This window comes from Myotis lucifugus, unplaced genomic scaffold (genome assembly GCF_000147115.1).
Source record: "Myotis lucifugus unplaced genomic scaffold, Myoluc2.0 scaffold_21, whole genome shotgun sequence".
NCBI classification, from domain to species: domain Eukaryota; kingdom Metazoa; phylum Chordata; class Mammalia; order Chiroptera; family Vespertilionidae; genus Myotis; species Myotis lucifugus.
Window position 1 is genome coordinate 1,849,530 of NW_005871069.1, and position 22,322 is coordinate 1,871,851.

General features: G+C 35.7%; 1 protein-coding gene across 1 annotated transcript in view; it reads left to right on the forward strand.

Annotated features, from left to right (window-relative positions):
* Positions 1-22,322, forward strand: part of GMDS (GDP-mannose 4,6-dehydratase) — a 661,927-nt gene that overhangs the window by 166,949 nt on the left and 472,656 nt on the right. Inside the window, exons 3-4 of the mRNA XM_006085713.3 lie at positions 380-467; positions 2,002-2,111. Of these exons, the coding sequence (XP_006085775.1) occupies positions 380-467; positions 2,002-2,111 (198 nt within the window). The remainder of the gene's footprint in view (positions 1-379; positions 468-2,001; positions 2,112-22,322) is intronic.

The following is a 22,322-nucleotide window of genomic DNA, read 5'->3' on the forward strand; positions in this document are numbered from 1 at the left end:
GAGTGTGACAGTGGCATCGCCCCAACCCCTGATCGGCGCTGCTCTGTGGGTGATAGAGGGCGGCGCCCCAACTCCCCAATCAGCCCTGCTCTGAGCCCCACCAGGGGCTGCACCTAGGGATTGGGCCTGCCCTCTGCCACCCGGGAGCAGGCCTAAGCCAGCAGGTCTTTATCTCCTGAGGAGTCCCAGACTGCGAGAGGGCACAGGCCGGGCTGAGGGACCCCCCTTCCCCCCCGAGTGCACAAATTTTTGTGCACCGGGCCTCTAGTATATATATATATATCAAAGCTAAATATTAGCAAAAGAACTCTGAATTGCTCATTAATCTTCATTGCACATTTATAATTTATTCATATCGTCCCACACTATGAAAATGCAGGTTCATGGAATTGTACGGAGATCCAGTTCATTCAATACAGGCCGAATTGAACATCTGTATAAGAACCCCCAAGCTCATATTGAAGGAAGTAAGTAATAGTCTTTTCTAAAATCTCTTTCTATAACGTCCTATATTATGAGGTATTTTCTAATGTCCTTTTTCTCAAAGCCCATGAAGTTGTAGTTATTGATCGTAAATTACCTGTAATGAATGCTATCTGCAGTCTTTGAAAACCCTTTGTTGCTTGCTGGCCCCGGGTCACAGTGTCATCTTGGTGAGGCTGTTACAAGGATGTTAGTCAGGTCTTGCCACTCTAGAGACCAAGAGAAGACATGCCTTTGATCACCCTTCTCCAGGTGTTCGTATCCCCTCAAGTAAGACCAGCTCCATAGTTTTGGAATATTCTTGCTTTTTATATTTGTTCTAATGTAATTATGTTAAACAACCTTTGTAAATTTATTTAATTTTAAAGACATGTCCCAAACCAAATGGCAATAAAAACTGTATTTAATTGCTGTGTAGATCATTGTCAGTATTTACAGTTGTTTTTTTTATTTTTGTTACTGAAATTGCCAGGATGTATCTGTAGGATTTACATGGCATAGTCACTGTGTTTTCTCATGTGATCTTTCCAGCAGCTCCCAAGGTAGTGAATGAGATCATTTTACAGATAAGTAAATGGAGGCAGAGAGATGTTGTCACTTTATTAAGGCCACACACCATGTAAAAGACGGAACTGGGACTAGGACATGGCAATTTTTAGCTTCCTAGTTTATCCTATTTTACTTGTCCAGTTTTTCCAGCTAGCAGGGATAATCCAGTCAGCTTTAAACCATAACTGATTTCATATTTACCTCAGAGCCTGGAATATTTGAAGGTTTGGGTTACTTGTATGAGTAGTGACATCATCAAGACGATGACCTCATTGTCCTTAGTAAATCTTAATATTTAGGTTATTTATTAGTACTTCTTAAAATTGTTATTTTTATGCAAAGTACAGAATGGTACTGCCAATGGATCCAGACATAAATCAATATTGTGTAAAAATAATGAAAAGATCAAGTTACCAATTCATCCATATAACTAGTATGTGTGTCCTTGACTAATGAAGTCAATGTAAGGATATGCTTATTTTTTAGGGTTAGAATAGGCTAGTTGTCCTTTAATCACCTATGTCACTACTTCACACATTTCATGGATGGCTAAAGGATTGATGCTTATGAAGTACTTGAAAATTGCTAGATAAAGTATATGAACATAGCTGTCTTCACTTTTATTAGTGTGTTTGATTTTTTTTAGAGAGTATGCACATTAGGGCGAGATTTTTTTTTTTTTTTTGTCTGAATCTCACTCTTAGGTAGCATACCTTACAATCACCTGGAAGCCATAGTTAATTGTATAACATCTGTCATAATGTGATTTTTTTAAAAAGTTAGTCTGTTTTTATAAATCCTGTAGGGACACCAGCAACAAATACGAATATTTCACTTTTTAAAGTCTTTGCTGATCTGGAACCAGTCTGGTTTTCAGACTTTAAGAATATGCATTTCAACTTTGATATTTAAAAAAATTGGGCTTATGTCATTTTCTTCTATCTAATGCTATGTTTTTGAACCCTAAAGACATGAAGTTACACTACGGTGATCTCACTGACAGCACCTGCCTTGTAAAGATCATCAATGAAGTAAAGCCCACTGAGATCTACAACCTTGGCGCCCAGAGCCATGTCAAAGTAAGCCCTTTCCGTTGTCATGGTTTCGCTGGCTGTGCTCCTGAATTAGTCTGTGTTTTATTTTTTGTTTGTTGTTTCTAATGCAGTAATACAACCATAATCCTAAGTTTTATCATTAATGTTAGTTTAAGTATTAATCCTAATAGAAATACTAATACATTTTTAAGTACATTCTCTGTTATTGAACAATATAATACAAAGTTACTGCTAACCTTAAAATAGCAATACTCACTCATTTATTTTGGGTTGGTCTTGTGGTTATAAACCCCACTTGGATGTATTTTCTGCCATTTGAAATTACATTGTAGATGAAGTGTTTTTTTTAATGTTGGAAAATGTAACTTAATGAAACTTCTATTTTAATATTAATTTTTGGTAGTGGTTATATCACTGGCTGAGAAAATACTATTCTTGAGTTTTGATAATATATTAAATTAATGAAATTAAATGTTTTATTATAAGTAGTAAAAATCATTGGAAGAAAATCTTATTAGCTTCTTGTCACCCCAGTATGATACAGCTAATGTTGATTTCTTTTCTCCGGTATTATACCTACCTCTCTTTAGTTTTTTATTTTGGAACAAATTGCAGTAAACCTGAGCAGCCCACCCCTAGGGTTCTAGCAGTTTGTTTCAGTCAAGTTTTTGTTGTTGAACTCTGGTGCTCACTTGAGTGAGTGAAATCTGAAGGCAGGGATGATATGATGTCTATTTAGATACTTATTTAATCAGAATAGTTAGTGGAACTTTGAAATCAAAGCAAATTAACTCTAAAACAGCCCAGAAACTCTATCAGTATTTTTTGCTGTTTGATGAATGAATTCAGCAGTCTTATTTCAGAAAGTATTTAAGGTAATTTGTTATTTGTTTGCTATTTCTCCATATCCCAATTTGGGACAGAATGGAAGCTGTATGCATGTTTTATATCTCTGCTATTTTAAGGGAGAAATTATGAATTAGATAAAATGAAACCAGGTATAGAATATAGAGAAACACAGTGGTAAGCCCTGTGTTTTGTAATTGATATCAAATTTAAAACTTGAGTATAAATCCTTATACTTTTTCTCTAAAATACGGACCTTGAAGGGTGGCTACATACCAATCAATAAAAACACTTCTTGTCTATGCTGTTTTAGGGGAAAAAAAATTAACCCCTTTCTAATCTCTAATGATTCTGTACTGTATCCAGGCTTAAGCTTTGATTTGTGAAAGGTATCAAGGTTAGAACAGAGCAATTGTTCTAAATGACTCTAAATGTATCCTCTCATTTTCAGAGAGTATCCTGCACACCATGTGTTGAGAGATTATCACTCCTCTGTCCCTAGAGAAGCAGTGACTATCACTGCAGGAATGAATTACTTATCCCTAACTGAAGCAATCAATCCATCTTTCACATTATAATTTATCTAGCTGCTCGGCCTTCCTGATCAAACATGAGAGTATCTTCCAGACAAAATAGAATGTTTTGGAATGAATGCTCCGTTATTTAACTTCCTTCAGATCAGGAAGTTTCCTTTGGGATTGCAGATAGTTTATCACCTCTGAAAACTGTAAACTGACATGGTGTGAGATGAAGGAAATTTTATAAAGATTTATTTATAGAAAGCCTCCCTTCTTCCATTGTGGTAATAAGTGAGCCGATCTTTTTCTAGAATGTTTTTGTAGTTCAAAAAATCTGACATACTTTCCTTACTTTGAAGTGAGCCTAATACTGCAGTAAGTGTAGAAAGCATAGGAGATTGAGTTGATTCCTCCTAAGTTGCTATGTATGTGAAGTTTATCTGTTTGTACTGTGTTTCACCTACTCCCAAAGGCTGGTTAAGTGGCAGAAATGGTACTTGAGTATGAACTTTGGCTTTAAGATCATTTAGCCCTTGAACAAATATTTGCATGCATGGTAGAGTGGAGGACACAAAGATCTGTAAAACCCACTTCTGTTGTGGAGAGTCTCACCTTTTGTAGGGGTGCATGGTGTCAAGTGACAGAGGCTAGTAATAAATATTTGGGTCTATAGAGACAGGTGAAAGAGAACTTCAGTTTGAGGGAATTATGCATGTTGTTAAGGAGGAGTTGGGGAGTGAAATTTATAGACATAGTTAGTGGAAACTGATATTTAAAATGGAGGTAGTAATATAAGGCCAAGAGTCAGAAGTGAGGAAACTTGGGACATGTTTATAACATGCTGAGCATTCTAGATTAGCTGAGCAAAACGTTTGTTGAGGATAAATGTGAGGTAAGGCTAGGTAGAAAGTTGGGCTGCATTTGGGCAATCTCCACATGTTTTGAACAGGGGAAAATAGAATCAGAGGTGAGCTTTATAGGTAAGTCTTGTGGTAGGGCTTCAGAAGACATAGGAAGCTGTTGGATGAAGATGGTGGCATGAGAAATGGGAATGATGAGGGTGAAACAGGTTGCCTGGTAGAGTTGATCCCTCTGCTGGCAAGATATGGGGACCATGATCCTTAAGTGTGCAGGGAACCAGGCATTCAGGGAGGAACTGTTGGAATCAGGAAATGAGAAGTTCCCTCTTGGATACATTCCATTGGCTGTACTGGAAGGACATTCAGGGGAAACAGGTCATGAGGTCATTTAGAGTAATTTGAGAGGGTTGAGAGAGATTCGGGTACAGAGATGTAAATTCATTTCTGGATGTTCTTGAGATGCCAAAGCAGCAGCTAAAAAAAGGAATAGAAGATTGAAGATTGAACCTTTGAGACATGCATGTATTTGTATTGTGGAAAGAGCAAGAGTAGTTCCCAATGACAGCAAGTGAGAGATGGAGAGGCAGGAGGGTGGAATTGTGTCATAGAAGTAAAAGAATTAGGACATTTCAAGCAGCAGGGGATGTCCACAGTGCTAGGTAATTCATATAGGTCTAGGAGAGGGAGGCACAGGGAACAGTCATTGGTTTGAGATGATTGGTGTCTTTTAAAATGACACCAATTTTAGCAATACCCTGGAAGAGGAGCCAGAATACAGAGGGTATGGGGTTGTGAGGGAAATATAAATTGAGTAGAGTCTTTTCTAGAAATTTCTTGGGAAAGGAAGGGAGAATATGATGAAACTCACTTCCCCAGAGCTTCTGATTCAGTATGTCTGGAGTGGGTCTGAGGACCTTCCTTTCTAGGACTGCCCAGGTGAGGCTGCTCCTGGTCTGGGACTTCACTTTGAAAACTACTGCTCCAATGTTCAGGTTTCTTGGTTTCTCCACATGTAATATCTGCATTAAATTCATTCTTCTTAGGCCTTTTTCCTTTTATGTCTCATCTTTGGAATTTGACATGGTAAAACCCTGTTTCTTATCAGTTAATGACTCTGTGAGCTTTTAAAGCCTAAAACTGTACCCATACAATCAGGATGATGAGAAAAGAAATAAACTAAGGAGAATGCAATATATATTTATATCCAAATTCTTCCCATTCAAATCTTTTTCTGAGCAGTATGTAGTCCATGAGAGTAAATACTACTCGGGCACTCCTAGTGTTTTAGGAGAATAGCATGAATACAAGCCACTGTCAGAGGTCCTTTAAAAGTCCATGTTCCTGCCACTATTTTTGCTGTGGTGTAAAGTCAGATTGATCCTTAGTCATGGAGGAGTGGATGTGGCAGGGGCTGGCATAGGCAGCTGGAGAAGATGGACTGACTGCCAGGTTGCTCTGGAGACGTCTCTCTGTCCCCACAACTCCCAGGCTCTGTGCACTGGGCTGTGTCTGCCTGTTCTCCTGGTAGTTTGTTAGGGAATAGGATGGAAAATACATATTTTATTTTTTATAATTAATTTCTGTATATTTGTTAGCTTTGTTGGATTTACTGCATTCATAGACAATAGTTTAAAAAAAAGTTCTTTCCTACAGTGAAATGCTTGTAATAAGTTTAATTAAAATATATTTCTTATTATTTAGTTTGGAACTCTTTTGAAAGAAGGTTCTAATATTAGCACATTTTTTATTTATTTTTGAATCTGTGACTTCTAGACTGGGCATTGTTTGTGTTGGCTTCTCTTTGCACAGAGTGAAGTCTTCTATCACTCTCACTTCCAGTTAATTTGATGTGGGCTATGGTATGCTAAAAGTAAGGAAAATAAAATAATAGGAAGTTGGTCTGGTTTCCTGTAGGAAGCCAATGGAGATGAAATTGGTTCTTGGAATAAACTCACAGCAGTCTGGGAAATACTGACTGAAGACATTTTGTGAATCATAAACAGAAAAATTATGACTCATGAAGTATAGGCCATTGAGAGGCTGATTCGATCTTATGTGGGAAAAAGTGAGGGGTGACTGAAATGCACTCATTATTAAAAGTAGTTAAACCTCGCATGATGACATCATGCAAGTAGGAACAAATTATCCAGTGTACAGTGTTGCCCATTTTGATGGGGAAATGTTTTGGAGCCTACTTTATTGTTCTTTTTTCCCCCCCTGTATAAATAATAGTTTTTTTAATAGTTTCTATTTTAAATTTCTTATTTCTTCAGCATTCCTCATTGTCATGGTTTTGATGTGTCCACCATCCCTCACAACTTCTTTGATCATCTTACATCACTCTTGAAGTCCTAGTGTTGAACGAGATCTTTCCAAAGTAAATGTGGTTCCATGTTATTCCCTGTTTTCTCATAATGCCATGTTGGAATTGCCTTTATTTTGTTCAAAGAACGAAATTTATGCAATCATGAAATGTTAGAGTTAAAAGGAACTTTAGACAGAATTTAATATAATTTTCGTTTTGTAAATGAAGTTGCCTGCTCAAAGTCACAAACTGGTTACTGTCCAATTTAGGACTAGAACTTTCTTTCTCTGCATATCTAAGTTTCTTCTTAAGCTTATTCTTCCCCTGGTGTCTTTTATAGAGAGAGAAAGTCATTTACTCCTCTGATTTTCCAATTCCTTCTCAGTGTTGAAAACCATTATTCAGTCTTCCTTTAACTTTGTCTTATTTAAATTGAATAATTCTGTACTTTTCTTTCATTTTCTAACTCTCTAATTATCTTTTTTACTTTCCTTTTCAACTCTATATAAATTATCTGTTTAATTTTGTTTCATGGTAGCGAGGAGGCATAAGTGCGCAGAAGGTAAATTGGGGCATAGCTGAATGAGTGGACGTGGGATTTTCTACTCTAGTTGTTTGGGTCCATTTAGCAAATTCTGAACATGGAAGCAGAAAGGAGCCGAATCTAAATTGTCTTCATAGTGGTACTTCCAGCCTAGAAAACTAGGCAAGAAGCAGAGCTGATTATGAGCCAAGTAGTGGTTAGGCAAAATCAAAATCAGGCAGAGATGAGACAGAAAAGCCAGACCAGGAATGAAGCTGGGAATAAAAAGATGTATGAGAATTGAAGAGTGGCCCCTGGGAAGGGGACTGAACAGTTGTAACCTTAGTTACAAAGTTGTCATCTCCAGTGGCCTTTTCCTGGCTGGTCCTGAGAGACGAAATTTATAGCTGGAAGCGCTTATTCCCATATTTATCTCCCGGAAGCCTAAACCTCTTGTGGCTGCTGTAATTGAAGGGAGTGGGGTAGGTGACTAAATGTATTGGGAGAATTACTTATGGTGGAGAAGGGTAGGTGCCTAGGTTGAACATCTGGTTAGTGCCTGAATAACCCAGTTATAGAACAAAACAAAATTGTAACAGTGTGACCCTTTACTGTATAATTATAGCAAGGGCCTATTAAAAACCTAGAGCAAACAGCAGAGAGGACTGTTCTTCTGTGTCCTTGCTCATTCCTGTATTTACTTTGGATCCTAGAGAGCTGGACAGGGAGGTGTGAGTAGAGTAGGAAAATGAGGATGAGGCAGGGGCATAGTTGATGTTAGAAAGGGAACTGTCAGAGCATTCTTAAATCTGGGTGAGACTCTCACTCCACGTCCCACACAATTGCTTGTTAGAGTTCATTTAGTCAAGTTGTGTGAGTACACCTATCTTCTCATCCACTCTGGCTGCTACCTTTCACCAGGGTCTGATGCACAGACACTCACAGATACAGAATGCTGGGAAGAGTGTTGGAGTAGGTGACTCTGTCATGGGCAGAAGGGAGGACAGTTTTCATGAGGCACTGTAGTACAGGCCAGAGTTCTCTTATCAGGGGCGCACATTGGAATTCCCAGAACACATCCTAAAACTTTAGATCCTGGCCCCGTCACATGCTAGGCTCTGGCAGAGTGCTCAGCCTTCTTGAGCTTCCATCTTTTCATCTGTAAAATGAGCACCCACCTTAGGTTGTGGGTCTTGTGGGCCTTTCTACTTGCTTTTGGTGGTAATTCTCTTTCCTAGGTATCCACTTGCTTCTGTTAATTTTTTCTAATTTCCCTTAAATGTCAGCTTCCCAGCAAGGCTGTCCTGACCATCCTTTTTACAACAGCAGTTCTCCTGGGAGTCGCTGACAATCCATCCAAGGGAGTAAAGTAGGCTAGCAAAGAAATGTCCTAGGAGCTGGGGCTGAAGGGTGCAGGAAATGCAAATTGGCTACTCTGCTGCCCCGCCTACCTCTCTCCAAACCCTGTGTGCTCTCTGCTTCTAATTTAGGCTAACATGAGGAGATTATCTGGAGAAATGAATGTGCTAAGGTAACACTGTGAGTTAAAGTGCAGAGACCTGCCCTTTGCAGCATCTGCTGTTTGAAATTTTATGCAAGAATGTTTTTTCTCATTCAAATTCCTGCCACTGAAACTTTAACTTGTTATGACATACTATGAAGGGGAAAAGGATGTTTTGGAGCCTTGGTTTTTTATTAAATGGACCATAGAATTCTGAGGTGAAGGAGATCTTGGCGACTAGCCAGCTCAGGCCCTTACTTCACAAAGGACTGCCTGGAACTCCATTGATGAGCCACAGAGCCCACTATCTAGGCTGGAACCCACATCTGAGGCTGCTTGGTTTTCTTGTCATACTGCTAATCAGAGAAGACTATGAGGGGAGAGGGGGAGGGGATTTCACTGAAATATGAGGGGAAGATAACACAGACTCCCATGTTTGAGGTTTTACCTCTCTTGTCATTCCCACTACTTATTACAGTGAGGTAATGTTTAGGTTTGAGTTAAAAACATTGTTCTTTCCTTGCTGGAGTGAACTGGTTATAATTAATACCATATGAATAGTGTTTGCATAGCTAGGAAGATCCCCAAATACATCAGTGGAAGGTGTAATGTTAACATGTCAGTAATACTAAACTAAAATTAGTATATAGGGCGCATAGAAATCCATAGTACTAACTCATCAGGAAGAATCACAATCTTTTTGTTAGGATAGTTCAATTCAATATACAGTTTTTATAATGAGTCCCTATACTGTCCTGGTGTGTAAGTATGTTTCCCTAAAAGCTGTGGGAGGCAAATAATTGTTATGTATGTAATCAGAAGAATCAATAGCTTAATAACCAGAATGAGTAATTTGTCCCTATTTGTATACTTACTTTTTAAAAAGAAATTGCCAAGACTCTTATATGACTATACTGTCAGTTAACCTGTTTAAGATTTAAAAATAAATATTTTTGTTGTAATATTGCAAATAAATTTCTGTCCACATATTAGTATATACCCATTATAACTTCATGTTGGGTCTCTGAAGATAGCTTATTTAACTTAGTTATATATATGAATTAATACAGGTTTATATATTTTATGAAGTTTAAAATTAATTTTTATATTTTCATAGGTAATTCTTAAATGTGCTCAGAGCAACATAAAATCACTCTAATTTGTTAGCAAATTATTAATGTTGAAATTATGCAGGTACTTATGGGTGGAAGGCTTTACTTGGTAAAGAACAGTGAGTATAACTTTGAGAACATGAGTATTAATAAGGAGTGTTTGCATTTAGACCTAATATCCATGTATGCAGTAATGTGTCTGTTTCTGGGAAAATTAGCTCTCTTATAAGTGAAGTGGACAAGGTGAATGGAGCAAATATTGGGTGTTTTCATTCTCCCTAGATAGACAGCTTGAATGACATGTTTTTTCTTGTTTTTGTTCTCCAAACCTCCATTTCTTTCTGATTGATTGTGCAGGCACAGTGCCTATGATATTTAATAAAATTGGTAACTACTTTAGTTTATTACAAGGCAAACAATACAAAAATATTTTCATTTAATAATTTGATGTTTGTGCTTACAATGCATAAGCTGCACTACTGTAAATATGGCTCATCTGTGCCTATGGTTCTTAGTAAGAAATTTAGCATTTTTAGTCTTATACCCATGAGGGTGAAGTGGGACTGTACATGGCTGGTGGGTCCCATGTGTCATCTGGCCCAAATTCTTCTTGGAAGTCTGTTATGGATTGGAGCAATTGAATTCAAATCTAAAACCACTTTAAAAGTTCTTTATAGTCCATTAAGAATTTATGTGAGAGAGAACACTCTATGAAAGTTCTCCTCTCCCTGTTCAAACAGATTGCTTGGTTTTATTAGATCTAGGTGGTATTGTAATTTTGATAACAGCTAATAATGTCTGGAATTTTACTTATAATTAGTGGACCACACAAAGGTATGTTTGTTAGGTTTTGTACTTTTATTCCACTTGCAATAGTGACTTGTTTATTAAATAAAATCCAAAGTGTTATTTTAGCTTTGCAACAATTAAGCTAAAATTAATGCAAATAGCTAAATATACATGTTTATCTTAATATCAATTTCTAGGTATGTTTATAAACACAAATAGTAAACAAATAGTAAGTTAATGAATGTATTGTGAGTGAAACTATTTGTCTTGGACTTTTAATGGTGAATGGAAAGTGTTTTTGGATTCCCAATTAGATTAGAATACTATGTAACTAGCAAACATTAAAATGTAGACATAAATAATAACTTGTTTAGTACCACAAGTTCCTCTAGTGTTCCGATATAGTTCTCATCTTCCCTGGAAAAGAAGTACTTGAGTGTTTGTAGAGATTAGTTGACTATCACCCTCACAACTACAACAACAACAATAAAAACAAACAAACCACACAACCACACAAGAAATAACAACTTGTATGCATATTTAAGAATTTAAAACACCTAATAAGGTTTGGTCTCAAATATGATTCTTTTAATCCTCTTCATACAAGTGTAATTTATAAAATTCTTTTTGTTAAAGTTGGATCCTTAAAGTTGGTATAATAAAATAAAATGAAACCTTTTCTATTTCAAAGAAATTTAATGCATAAGTTTTTTTATTAACTTACATTATTCATCATTGACTGGATACCTTACCAGTACCAACAAGAAATAAATTATAACAAAATTGCCTTAATTTATATGTTCATATTTTGAAAAATTTCTAGTATGAGTTTAGTAGATTTCATTATGTTACTCTTTTTTGTAATGTTCACATAATGTGTACATTATTTAGGGATGTTAATAAAAATCATTCATGAAGAATTGAAATTTGCTTTATTTACAAGTAAATATGCATGCAGGCTTGGTTTTGCTTGATATACTAGGGTAAGTACATAGTGTTGATAGTAATTATGTAGTTATTGTAAATGGTGAACTGGTAGAGGGAAGGCAGCCAGTGAGCTTTTCATTTTGTTTGTTATGCTAGAGTAAAACCTTTTCCTGAGTCTCCTTTCCACTCCCACTCCTATATATTTTATTGGCGCCGTTTAATTTAATAGTAAAAAGTGTTTTAGAAATCAGTAGTATTGACAAAATAAGCCTTTAAGGGGCATTCTTTAGGACTGTTAACACATCATTAGTCCTGATTGGAAATATCAATCTTTACTTTTACTGTGTAATTAATTATTAAATGGTTTAGTAGAGGTTTTTTTTGTTTGTTTGTTTTGCTTAAGGTTCCCAGTGGAGTGTTCTTCTTGTTTGTTTGTTTGACACCTACATTTGTGAGGACGGGAGGTTGAAAGGCTCTCTAGTGTTCCAATATAGTTCTCATCTTCCCTGGAAAAGAAGCACTTGGGTGTTTGTAGAGATTAATTGACTATTAGGTCATAATAGTTGAGTTATTGTAGTTTAAATAATGTAAGTAAAATGCTTTCTATCTGGTTGCTTTACAGTTACTTTATATTAAATATTATGAAAGTGTTTTGGCTTAATGATCATTTCATCAAATTATTTAGCAAGATATTTAGATTGTAATTTTGCAAAAATTCATTTTATTGTAATTATTTAAGTGACTTAAAACTTCCACTTTTCTTGTTACCTTTTTTTCAATTTTGACTGTAGAAGTTGCCATATTAGTATTAGTTAAAATTTTTAAGAAAAATTATATAATGACTAGAGGCCCAGTGCACAAAAATTTGTGCACTCAGGGGGTCCCTCAGCCTGGCCTGCGCCCATTTGCAGTCCAGGACCCCTTGGGGGTTGTCCACCTGTTGACTTAGGCCCACTCCCCGGGGGATCAGGCCTAAGCTTGCAGTCAGACATCCTTCTGGCAGCCAGGGAGCCCTCGGGGGATGTCCGACTAAAGGCTTAGGCCCCCAAGGGATCGGGCCTAAACCGTTAGTTGGACATTCTTAGTGCTGCCACGGAGGTGGGAGAGGCTCCTGCCACCACCTTTGCGCTGGCCAGCCATGAGCCAACTTCTGGCTGAGTGGCACTCCCCATATGGAAGTGCACTGACCACCAGGGGGCAGCTCCTGCATTGAGCATCTGCCCCCTGGTGGTCAGTGCGCATCATAGCAACTGGCCATTCTGCCGTTCGGTCAATTTGCATATTAGCCTTTTATTATTATTATATAGGATGTCCCTATTTCCCCCCTTGTGCCCCCTCTACCCAGCTTTTGCCCCCCACTTCTCTCTGGCCATCACCATACTGTTGTCTGTGTCCATGGGTTGTGCATATATTTTCTTTGGCTAATCCCTTCTTTAAATTCACTTCTTTAAATTTTTATTTTCAGATAAGTGCTTATAACTACACTATTACATATTTTCTATTATATCATTTAGAATTAAGATATTTTTTAATTGAACCCTTGTAAATTTTAGCACAATTTAATAAGTTATGCTAGAAGCAATTAGGAGATTTTTCATGTAATGCAGATACATTTCAATTAATATTTTATTAATTTTTAATTTTTTAATATTTTAATTTGAAATAATATCATACATCTAAAAAAACTATAAAATACTACAGCATATTATATGTACCCTTCACCCAATTTCTTAGGTGTTAATAATTTAAACATAACCATTATACAACTAACAAAATTTGGAATATATTTTTCTTATAATCTCTTTAATGTTACTTAATCCATTTACTTTGTTTTTGTTAATCTTCACCCAAGGATATTTTTCCACTGAATTTTAGAGAGAGTGAAGGGAAAAGGGAGAGACACATTGATTGGTTGCCTCCTGCACATGCTCTGATAGGGACTGGGGGATCAAGCCAGCAACTGAGGTACATGCCCTTTGACTGGAATCTAACCTGGGACCCTTCAGTCTATGGGCTAATGCTCTATCCACTGAGCAAAAACCAGGCTGCAGCTTTAATTCATTTACTTTTTAATCTATATTGAGTTTACTTTTAATCTATATGAGTCTTTATATTTAAAGTGGGTTTTGTTTTTGATTCACCCTCACAATCTGTCTTTTAATTAGTGCATTTATGCCACTGACTTTCAGAGTGCTTACTGATAGAGTTACTGCCATATTAGGCGACTTCTGGGGCTTTCGGGGCCGGCCAGCGGCCCGGGACTGGATCCGATCACGGGCGGCAGGCAGGCGGCTTCTGGGGTCACCCACGGGGGCCTGGATGGCGGCTCGCGCTGGTGGCGGCGCTGCCCCGCCCTGCCTGAAGTATGCAAATTAGCCGCCATCTTTGTTGGTGGTTAATTTGCATATCTCACTGATTAGCCAATGGGAGGCATAGCGAAGGTACAGTCAATTACCATTTTAGTCTATTATTAGATAGGATAATAATAGAAAAAGTATTGGTTTGCCTTTATGTTAAATAATGCATTTCAGTACTCTTTCCATTTTAAAAAGTTGCTTCACAGAGAAATAAATAGAAATTTCTGGTAAGCTTCTACATTTTTGTGGGGAAGCAAATTATTCCTGAAGCTCCCCTTGTCATCTGTCTAGACCAGGGGTGGGCAAACTTTTTGACTCGAGGGCCACAATGGGTTCTTAAACGGGACTGGAGGGCCGGAACAAAAGCATGGATGGAGTGTTTGTGTGAACTAATATAAATTCAAAGTAAACATCATTACATAAAAGGGTACGGTCTTTTTTTTTTTTTCGTTTTATTCATTTCAAACGGGCCGGATCCGGCCCGCGGGCTGTAGTTTGCCCACGGCTGGTCTAGACTCTAGAGCAGTGGTTCCCAACCTTCCTAATGCCGCGACCCTTTAATACAGTTCCTCATGTTGTGGTGACCCCCAACCATAAAATTATTTTCGTTGCTACTTCATAACTGTAATTTTGCTACTGTTATGAATCGTAATGTAAATATCTGATATGCAGGATGTATTTAGGCGACCCCTGTGAAAGGGTCGTTCAACCCCCAAAGGGGTCGCGACCCACAGGTTGAGAACTGCTGCTCTAGAGACATGATTCTTTTTGGAATGAGGAAATTTCTGGTGCTTAGAAGAGTGTTGTGCTCTTTTCTACATGTAGATGGCAGCAAAGTGTTACAAGACAGCGGAAGTCAACCTTGTAGTTGTAATGAAAGATGAGTGACAATATAAACTGACCTCTATTAACAGAGTTGCCTGTGTTCTGTGGCTAAACATAAAATAAGAAAGCCACTATTGATAACACAAGAACATAGGAGAATGAAGAAGGCTACAAGAAGCTATAATTTCTGGACAAATCCCTGGTGGGGAGGCTTAATCTTTTAAGGTATGTCATCCACTCCTGTAAGATGATAGAAATCAGCCAAGATAATATGCATGTCAAAATAAAGAGCCAGCAAAGAGCTGGCGGTGGGTGGGAAAGGGGGAAGTAAAAGAGAAACCTTGCACAAGTGGCAGCAGCAAGTAATGGCCTGCTGCCTGTGGAGACTGGAGAGCTTGGCCTGCATGTCTCCTTGTTAAGCAAGCTACAAAGAGGAAATGTCAGTCCCCAAAGCAGGCAAACATTCCATGGGAACATTTGCTCGAATGTCAGCATTTTAGAAAATAGAACTGCAGTCTATTATGGTCTGGTCCCCTTGCCGGATTTGCTATTAAGCACACAAGTATAAATGTATTTATTTAGACTACATTTGCAATTAACAAGTCATTTTGTGTCTTAATTACCATTCCGAAATAATGACATAAGCACTATAAAATATGACAGTCATTGTAGTTAATATTTAATGTATGTTTGTGGCTTCCCGCAAATTTCCAAAGTAATCTTCAAGTTTTAAAATTGAATTTGGTAGAATTGCATACATGAGGATCTAATGAAGTGAAATCGTATGTATCAGAAATCTGAGCTATGGGAGCATGTTATAAAAAAGCAATTTCTAACATGTTCTGAACTATCGAATCATGTCAGTATCTTATACTTGGAAGCATAAGAACTTCTTAATATCTCTAGAGTAATGTAATAGAGTTCAGGGAAACATTTCCCTTACCCTCTAGTTTTTTTTCTGAGCGACTCTCCGGCGATTTAGTTCCACAGGCTAATCTCTGTGTCACAGAATTGATTCCAAAGGTGTGTATAACAACTTGCTCAAGTGCAATGTCTGGCAAGTCTCTCTGTGACAGCAACTTATTTCTCACATAATTATTTTTTTAGTAAATTTGATATCTTAACAACCTTTTCCCTCATTTCTGGGTTCAAAAAATAACACTTAATATAATTTATTTCTCATACTTAATAAAGGCTTATTTGAGAGCATATTGCTGTGCACTCTCTAGCTGCTCCCAGCAAATGAGGTTAGGGGGGAATGTGGTTTGCCAGGGGTGCGGCGGTTTCCAGCCCCATTTGCTGTGCACAGTAATGGGCCTCAATGTTGTTTTAATGAAGCATAAAACATATTTCGGCTGCTGCTTGTTACTTATTAATGATTGAATGATTATACTTTGTTACATATCAGCAGAAAAAGAAGATACACACATATATACGTTCTGTTTTTCTTTTTGAAATAATCTATTGTATTGACTTCAATTTGTAAGCACACACAGGCCTGTGTTACTCTACTATTTTTTTGGAGTATGAGCTGTGTAAACATAAGAACTGAGAAAAATGTGTACTAATCAAAATTTGAATTTTATTTAAATATGTAGTTATCTTTGATTGTGTGGATTTTCAATTTCATTAAGTAAATGGAATTTTATAAGATGAACTTTCAACATCATGTAATACTTCAAACCAAGGCATAATGTGTGTGAATTAGTCACAGTTACATATAAATTTCTTTATAGATCATTTAATATGTCAAATATATTTGTTTTAGAAATAGATATTGATACATATAATTTGTTTTACATTAACATATGCTCTTTGAAAACAACTTTTAACCAGAATACAATATGTTTTGCAGGTGAAGCATACTTTTTCTCTTACACTTTTTGTTCCTCTTTGGCAGTCATTAGATTTAGACTTTGCACTTTTTCTTAATAGGATAGTATCATGCAGATTATTTATGTGACCTTTTCACTACCACACTTTTTATAAAAAGGACAGTATTGCAACACCACTTCCTCCAATAGCTTGGTTTCAAAGAATCATGTCTGAAGCAGGCAAATTCAACAGAAGAACATTGTTTAAAACTTTTTTTCTTAATATTATTAGCACTGGCATATCAACTTTCCTTGTTAAAATGCTATAAATATTTTATGTAAACAACTAAATGTTTAATAATTACAATTTTTTTAATTTGTTTATAATCTTTTAGATGGATTTTAGAAAGAATTGCACTCTGTAAATAATTTTAGATACACTGTTTAAACTAGAAAAGTAGAATTTATATCAGTTATTTTATTGTTATCTTATAACCAGTTGTAACTTGTGATGGCTTTACATTGGTAAAATGACTAAATCGTAGCTATTTGAAAATTTCCACAATAATATAATGATATCTTGCATCTTGAGTTTTTTCCTAATTGTGTTAACTTTCATGTAATTAATTAAGGAGCATTCCAGTTGATGAGTAAAATATAGTGCACCCTGTTGTTTGTTAATGTACTGTTAAAATGTTTGTGCTTATAATTCTTAGCTTTTCTTTCTTATTATGCCCAAATTTTGCTCTTTAAAGTAATCTGATAAAAATATTTTAAATATTTTATATACTTTAAAATATATAAATATTTTTAAATTATTTAAAGTAATAGATGAGAGAGACTGTAATCCCAAAGCATATTTTGTTTTTATGAAGTTTAATAATCAGTGGAAACATTAATATAAATGTCCTAATGACCAATTTTGGCCTTAGATTTGTTCTTTAAAAAATTTCTTTTTCTTTTTTACAGGTTGCATTTTTATTTTTGGATTGAACACTTGAGGGATTATTTTATATATATTTGATGTGCTCTCTTATTTTATGGGAGATTCTTTTGTATCTAGTTCCTGAATCCCCTGTTCCCCTCTCAGTTTCTTTTTGAGGATTCCACTTATGAAGTTGAACATCTTTTATGGTGATGAGTCTTGGTGGTGCAACTTGATTGGCATAGGATCCAGAGACAATCCATAAAACACAAAAGTCTCCAAAGTATGAAAGATTAACTTGTCATTTTTTTTCTGGAGTTTTCTCTTTTGACAAGGTTCATTGAATTTCCTGTGTGTGTGTGTGTGTGTGTGTGTGTGTGTGTGTGTGATGTGCATGTGCGTTTCTGCCACACTAATTCTGAAAGAATTTATAGGTAAATCATTTTCGAAAAGATGTATTTTCACTGACAACATAAATATCCCAGTTACACAGTTATCTGATCAGAGATTTTAAATTGCAAATCAGGATAAGCTCATTAATTATAATGTATCATAAATTTCATTTAGTATTTTTGACAAAAACTTCTTAGTAAAATTTGACTTCTGAACACTCACATTTTTTAAAAAGAAGTGTTAATCTCAACTCATTAGCTCATGAAATATTTAATAGAAACATTGTAGGTTATTTATATATTTTTATAATAAAATAAAAGTTTATAAAGAGTTTTGACTCATCTTACTCATTTTCATACATTCTTAAAGAAAATATTAATACAATTGAAAAATTTTAGTGAAATCAGTTCTCTGGATAACAATTACATTTCTATGTGTACAACAATAACAATCAAGTTCAGAGATTTAATGCTTGCCTTTGCTTTTCAGGAACATTTCACTTGTCTTGTTGTCATTTTCTTGTAGGGACATTTAACTTTCTTCACTCTAGTAATCTTAGTTCCAAATATTAGCACATGACAATTGTGTAGTGTTCTAGCCACATGCTTTTTGGGGGTGTTTTTTAAAAATATTATCTCTGTGACCTGATGCTTGATTTCTCAGTTTTATAGATTTTGTTGCTGTCATTTACTTTTTAATGGCAGTCTTCCATCTGTATTAAATACATATTTGCGGCCACATACCAGATTCCTTACTGAATAATTTATAGTTTATTTAAATTGTATTGTGGACTTTAGATTTTATAAATAGAAGTTCATAAAATTAAAATAGTTTGTAGCATATACAGGTATTTTAATGAAATATCACTATAATTATGAAAACACTCATTGTCAGAACATATAATTCATTAAGAAAACATGCTTAAACATGGCTAATGTCTGAAAAATTTCAAATTATTTATCTCTTAGAAATTTGTATTACATCTAAATGATAACTACATGGTTGACTCATGAGCTAAGGATTCACTGTATTGACAATTTATATGTATTATTTATTTAGCTTAGTTTTAGTTATATAATCTACTATTTTAACCTCATTGACCTTATATCTGTGATCCATATATTGAAATGTAAAACACTGTAAATACCAGTACAGGGTATTTCTTCTTTATGATAAGAAATGAAAGGAATTAGACTTTTCAGAATTCTGGTCCTCTTAGTCATGTAAAGCAAAACTTATAAAAAAAAGACATGACTCCTCTGGGCCCAGTTTCCTTATCACTAAAATAGTGTGTGAGACTTTGGGAAATAGGGAGGAGTTAGGTTATATGTTCTTTAAAATCTCTTTCAACCCTAAAATTACTTGATATGCTTTTGCAGTGGTATTATGCTTATCAATATATATTATGCGTTTTGTCAAATCTAAATGTGTTAATAAAAACTAGGGTTGACAAATTCAAACAATTTATCTTAAAAACCAAACTTCTGGGGAAGAATCAATGGAAAGATTTTAGTACATAATGGTTTTCTCAATGATTTGAAATCATTTAAGTTAGGTTTATACCTTTTTAAAATTTTCATACAGAATAGTGGAAACTCTGGGATGGAAAAAGCATTCTATCCCATTTTGTCAGAAAATACAGACTAAAGTTTTGTGTAGGGATTACTTCTAAGTGTAATTCAAGCAATCACACTCTAGCCATGGGCATGTCATAATGTCATATCTAGAGAAAATTGGTATGTTAATATTTTCTGTAAAATAGAAATTTGGATGAATAAAATAAGTTGGCTTTTTGAATAATGCCTGCTAGTTTTTTACATATATGCATTTTTATAAGATAATTCTGAGGTATATAAGTAAATATAGATGTCATTTTAGTTTCTACATTTCACTTTAGTAGTTACATCTTTATTTCTTAAAACTTTTAGACAATTGCAATTGAATCTTATGTGCCCCAAGTATGTTTATCAGGGAAAAGTAAACAAACCTATTTTATGCCCTGACTATATTGAATATACAGTTTGTAATTATGGAAACTAAGCTTCTAAATATTGTAAGTAACTTTCATTACAGTACAACTTGCCATAAATTTCTATTTAATGAATTGTTGTTGCTTTTGCAAGGTCAGGGGTTGGGGGAAGGGGCTTGTTTGGAGGAATAGTTAAGTTTAAAGTGTATGTTTGATTTGTAGGATAATAATAGAGTTTGTCACTTATCAGTATTGGCTGCTCTACTAAATGCTAAATGGGACTTTATAATATGAAATGTAGTGGTTAAATATAGACAATGATTTCAGAAAACAAAGTGAAACTTTAAAAAATAACATTATAATTGCACTGGCACGGCCCAAATTAATCATTAAAAAAAAATTCAAAAGTTTTAATTTTCAAGACATTATTTTTTTGTTAATTTATTATTTGAATAAAGAATTGCCATTTACTTATGGAGTTTATAAAAGTCAGAGAAAAATACTACATACTAATAAAACCATGTCTTCTTTTCTTTTAGATGCCATAGTATTTATTTTTTATAATATTTAAATATTATATTCCCAAGTGAAAATTTCTTCAACATCATGTTATAATAAATAGCATAGATTCAGTTACTTTTAACTCATCTAGATTTGCTTTCCATTTAGTGGCATTTCATGCATTCAAGGTAGCAAATGTGTTTTTAGGTTGGTTTTTAGAACTTATTATCAGCCTTGCCCCAAGTAGCATACTTCCAAAATATTTACTCTGAGCTTTTTATAAGTTTTCTTATATGACTTGTGGAAATCTTAAAAGTTTTGTTCAGGGATTGCTATAAGTATAATTCAAGCAATCATGTAAAACTTAGAATTTTCTCTACCTTTCTTATATACAATTATCTTAAGAGTTTCAGAATTTGTTCCCAAATGAAGTTATAAAGCCCTAGCCAGTTTGGCTCAGTGGATAGAGTGGCAGCTCTTGGACTGAAGGGGTTCGATTCTAGTCAAGGGCATGTACCTTGGTTGCAGACTTGATCCCCCACCCTGGTTGGGGCTCGTGTGGCAAGCAACCAATTGATGTGTCCCCCTCATATAGAGGTTTCTCTCTGCCTCTGTCTCTCCCCCTCCCTTCCATTCTCTCTAAAAATCAATGGAAAAATATCCTTGGGTGAAGAATAACCCAAACACAAACGAACAAACAAAGTTATAAATTACATGCAAATTCTTAGATTGTTTTTTAACTTTTGCCATCTTCAATGAAAGCTAAACATTTTTCAGATAGATTACTTTCTTGTGACAAAATTTTTGTTATCTAAGCAGCAGTTCTAAAAATAACTTGTGTCATTTTCTTAATATAATCCTAGCTTATTTGTTTTTGCTAATATAAAAAGTATTTAATCAGCTTTATATTGTTTTCTCATGCTTTTGGTAGCTTATTGAAGTTTTTTGTTTTGTTTGTTTTTTCTTAAGCTATGGTAGTAAATTTAGAAGATGCCTGAAAATTAATTATAGGCTATAACTGATGACAACAATGTATTTATTTCAATTTCTTTTGTTTCCGCAATTTTAACCAGGTAGACTGGTGACTACCTTCTTGTAACTGAAAGATCCTGATCTAATTCCTTCATTTTACATAGTGGATAACTGACTCTCAAGAACGTAAGCTCCTTGCTTTGCGTTGTCCCGGGTCAGAGCTAGGTTATGTAGGGCAGAATTGGGACTGAAGTTAAAACTTTCTTACTCTTTATTCAGAGCTAAATCTTCTCTACCCATTGCATCTCATTTGCTTTGTCAAAGTATGATATATGACAGGATTGCTTGAAATTCTTTCAGAGCCTTTCCTGTGTAACAATGATGTCAAAGATTTCAAGAATTTGTCAGGGACCACTAGTACTTGTTGTGACAGCAGTTTAGAGGGGGAAGGTAGATTTATTACTAATAAAACATTAAAAATCTTACATTAAAGCCAAACATAATTTACATTTAGTTTCACCCCTCACTGCTCTACCTGTCCATTTTTTATTTAAACTACCACCCTCTTTCTCTTTTCTGCAGCATACATCCTCTTAGCCATTAGTCATACCACCACCCCCTTCAGTAGGTAGGTGTAAACTAAGAGAGTTATTTAAGAGTGTGACTGGAACCATCTGTTTTGTTCTCTCTCAGAAACAATAAACCAGGCATTATTCCAATGGAGGTTTATGTATATACCTTCCAGTAACAATCTACACTAATAAAAGACAAACATGCAAATTGACCGCACCTTTGCTACGCCTTAAGCCACGCCCACCAGCCAATCAGAGCGACTATATGCAAATTAACCCAGCCAAGATGGCGGCCGGCAGCCACGGAGCTGGAGCAAGCAGGAGGCTTGGTTGCCCCAATGATGGAGGAAGCCAAGCTTCCCGCTTGCCGTGTTGGGCTCTGAGCTCCACTCAAAGCAACAAAGTTTCAATTATAGAAGGTAAATAAACCCCAGATACCTGCTTTCAGCCGGCCGTAGCCACAGAGCTGGAGCGAGCAGGAGGCTTCCCTCCTGCCGCCCTGGCCGTCTCTGAGCTCCTCTCAAGG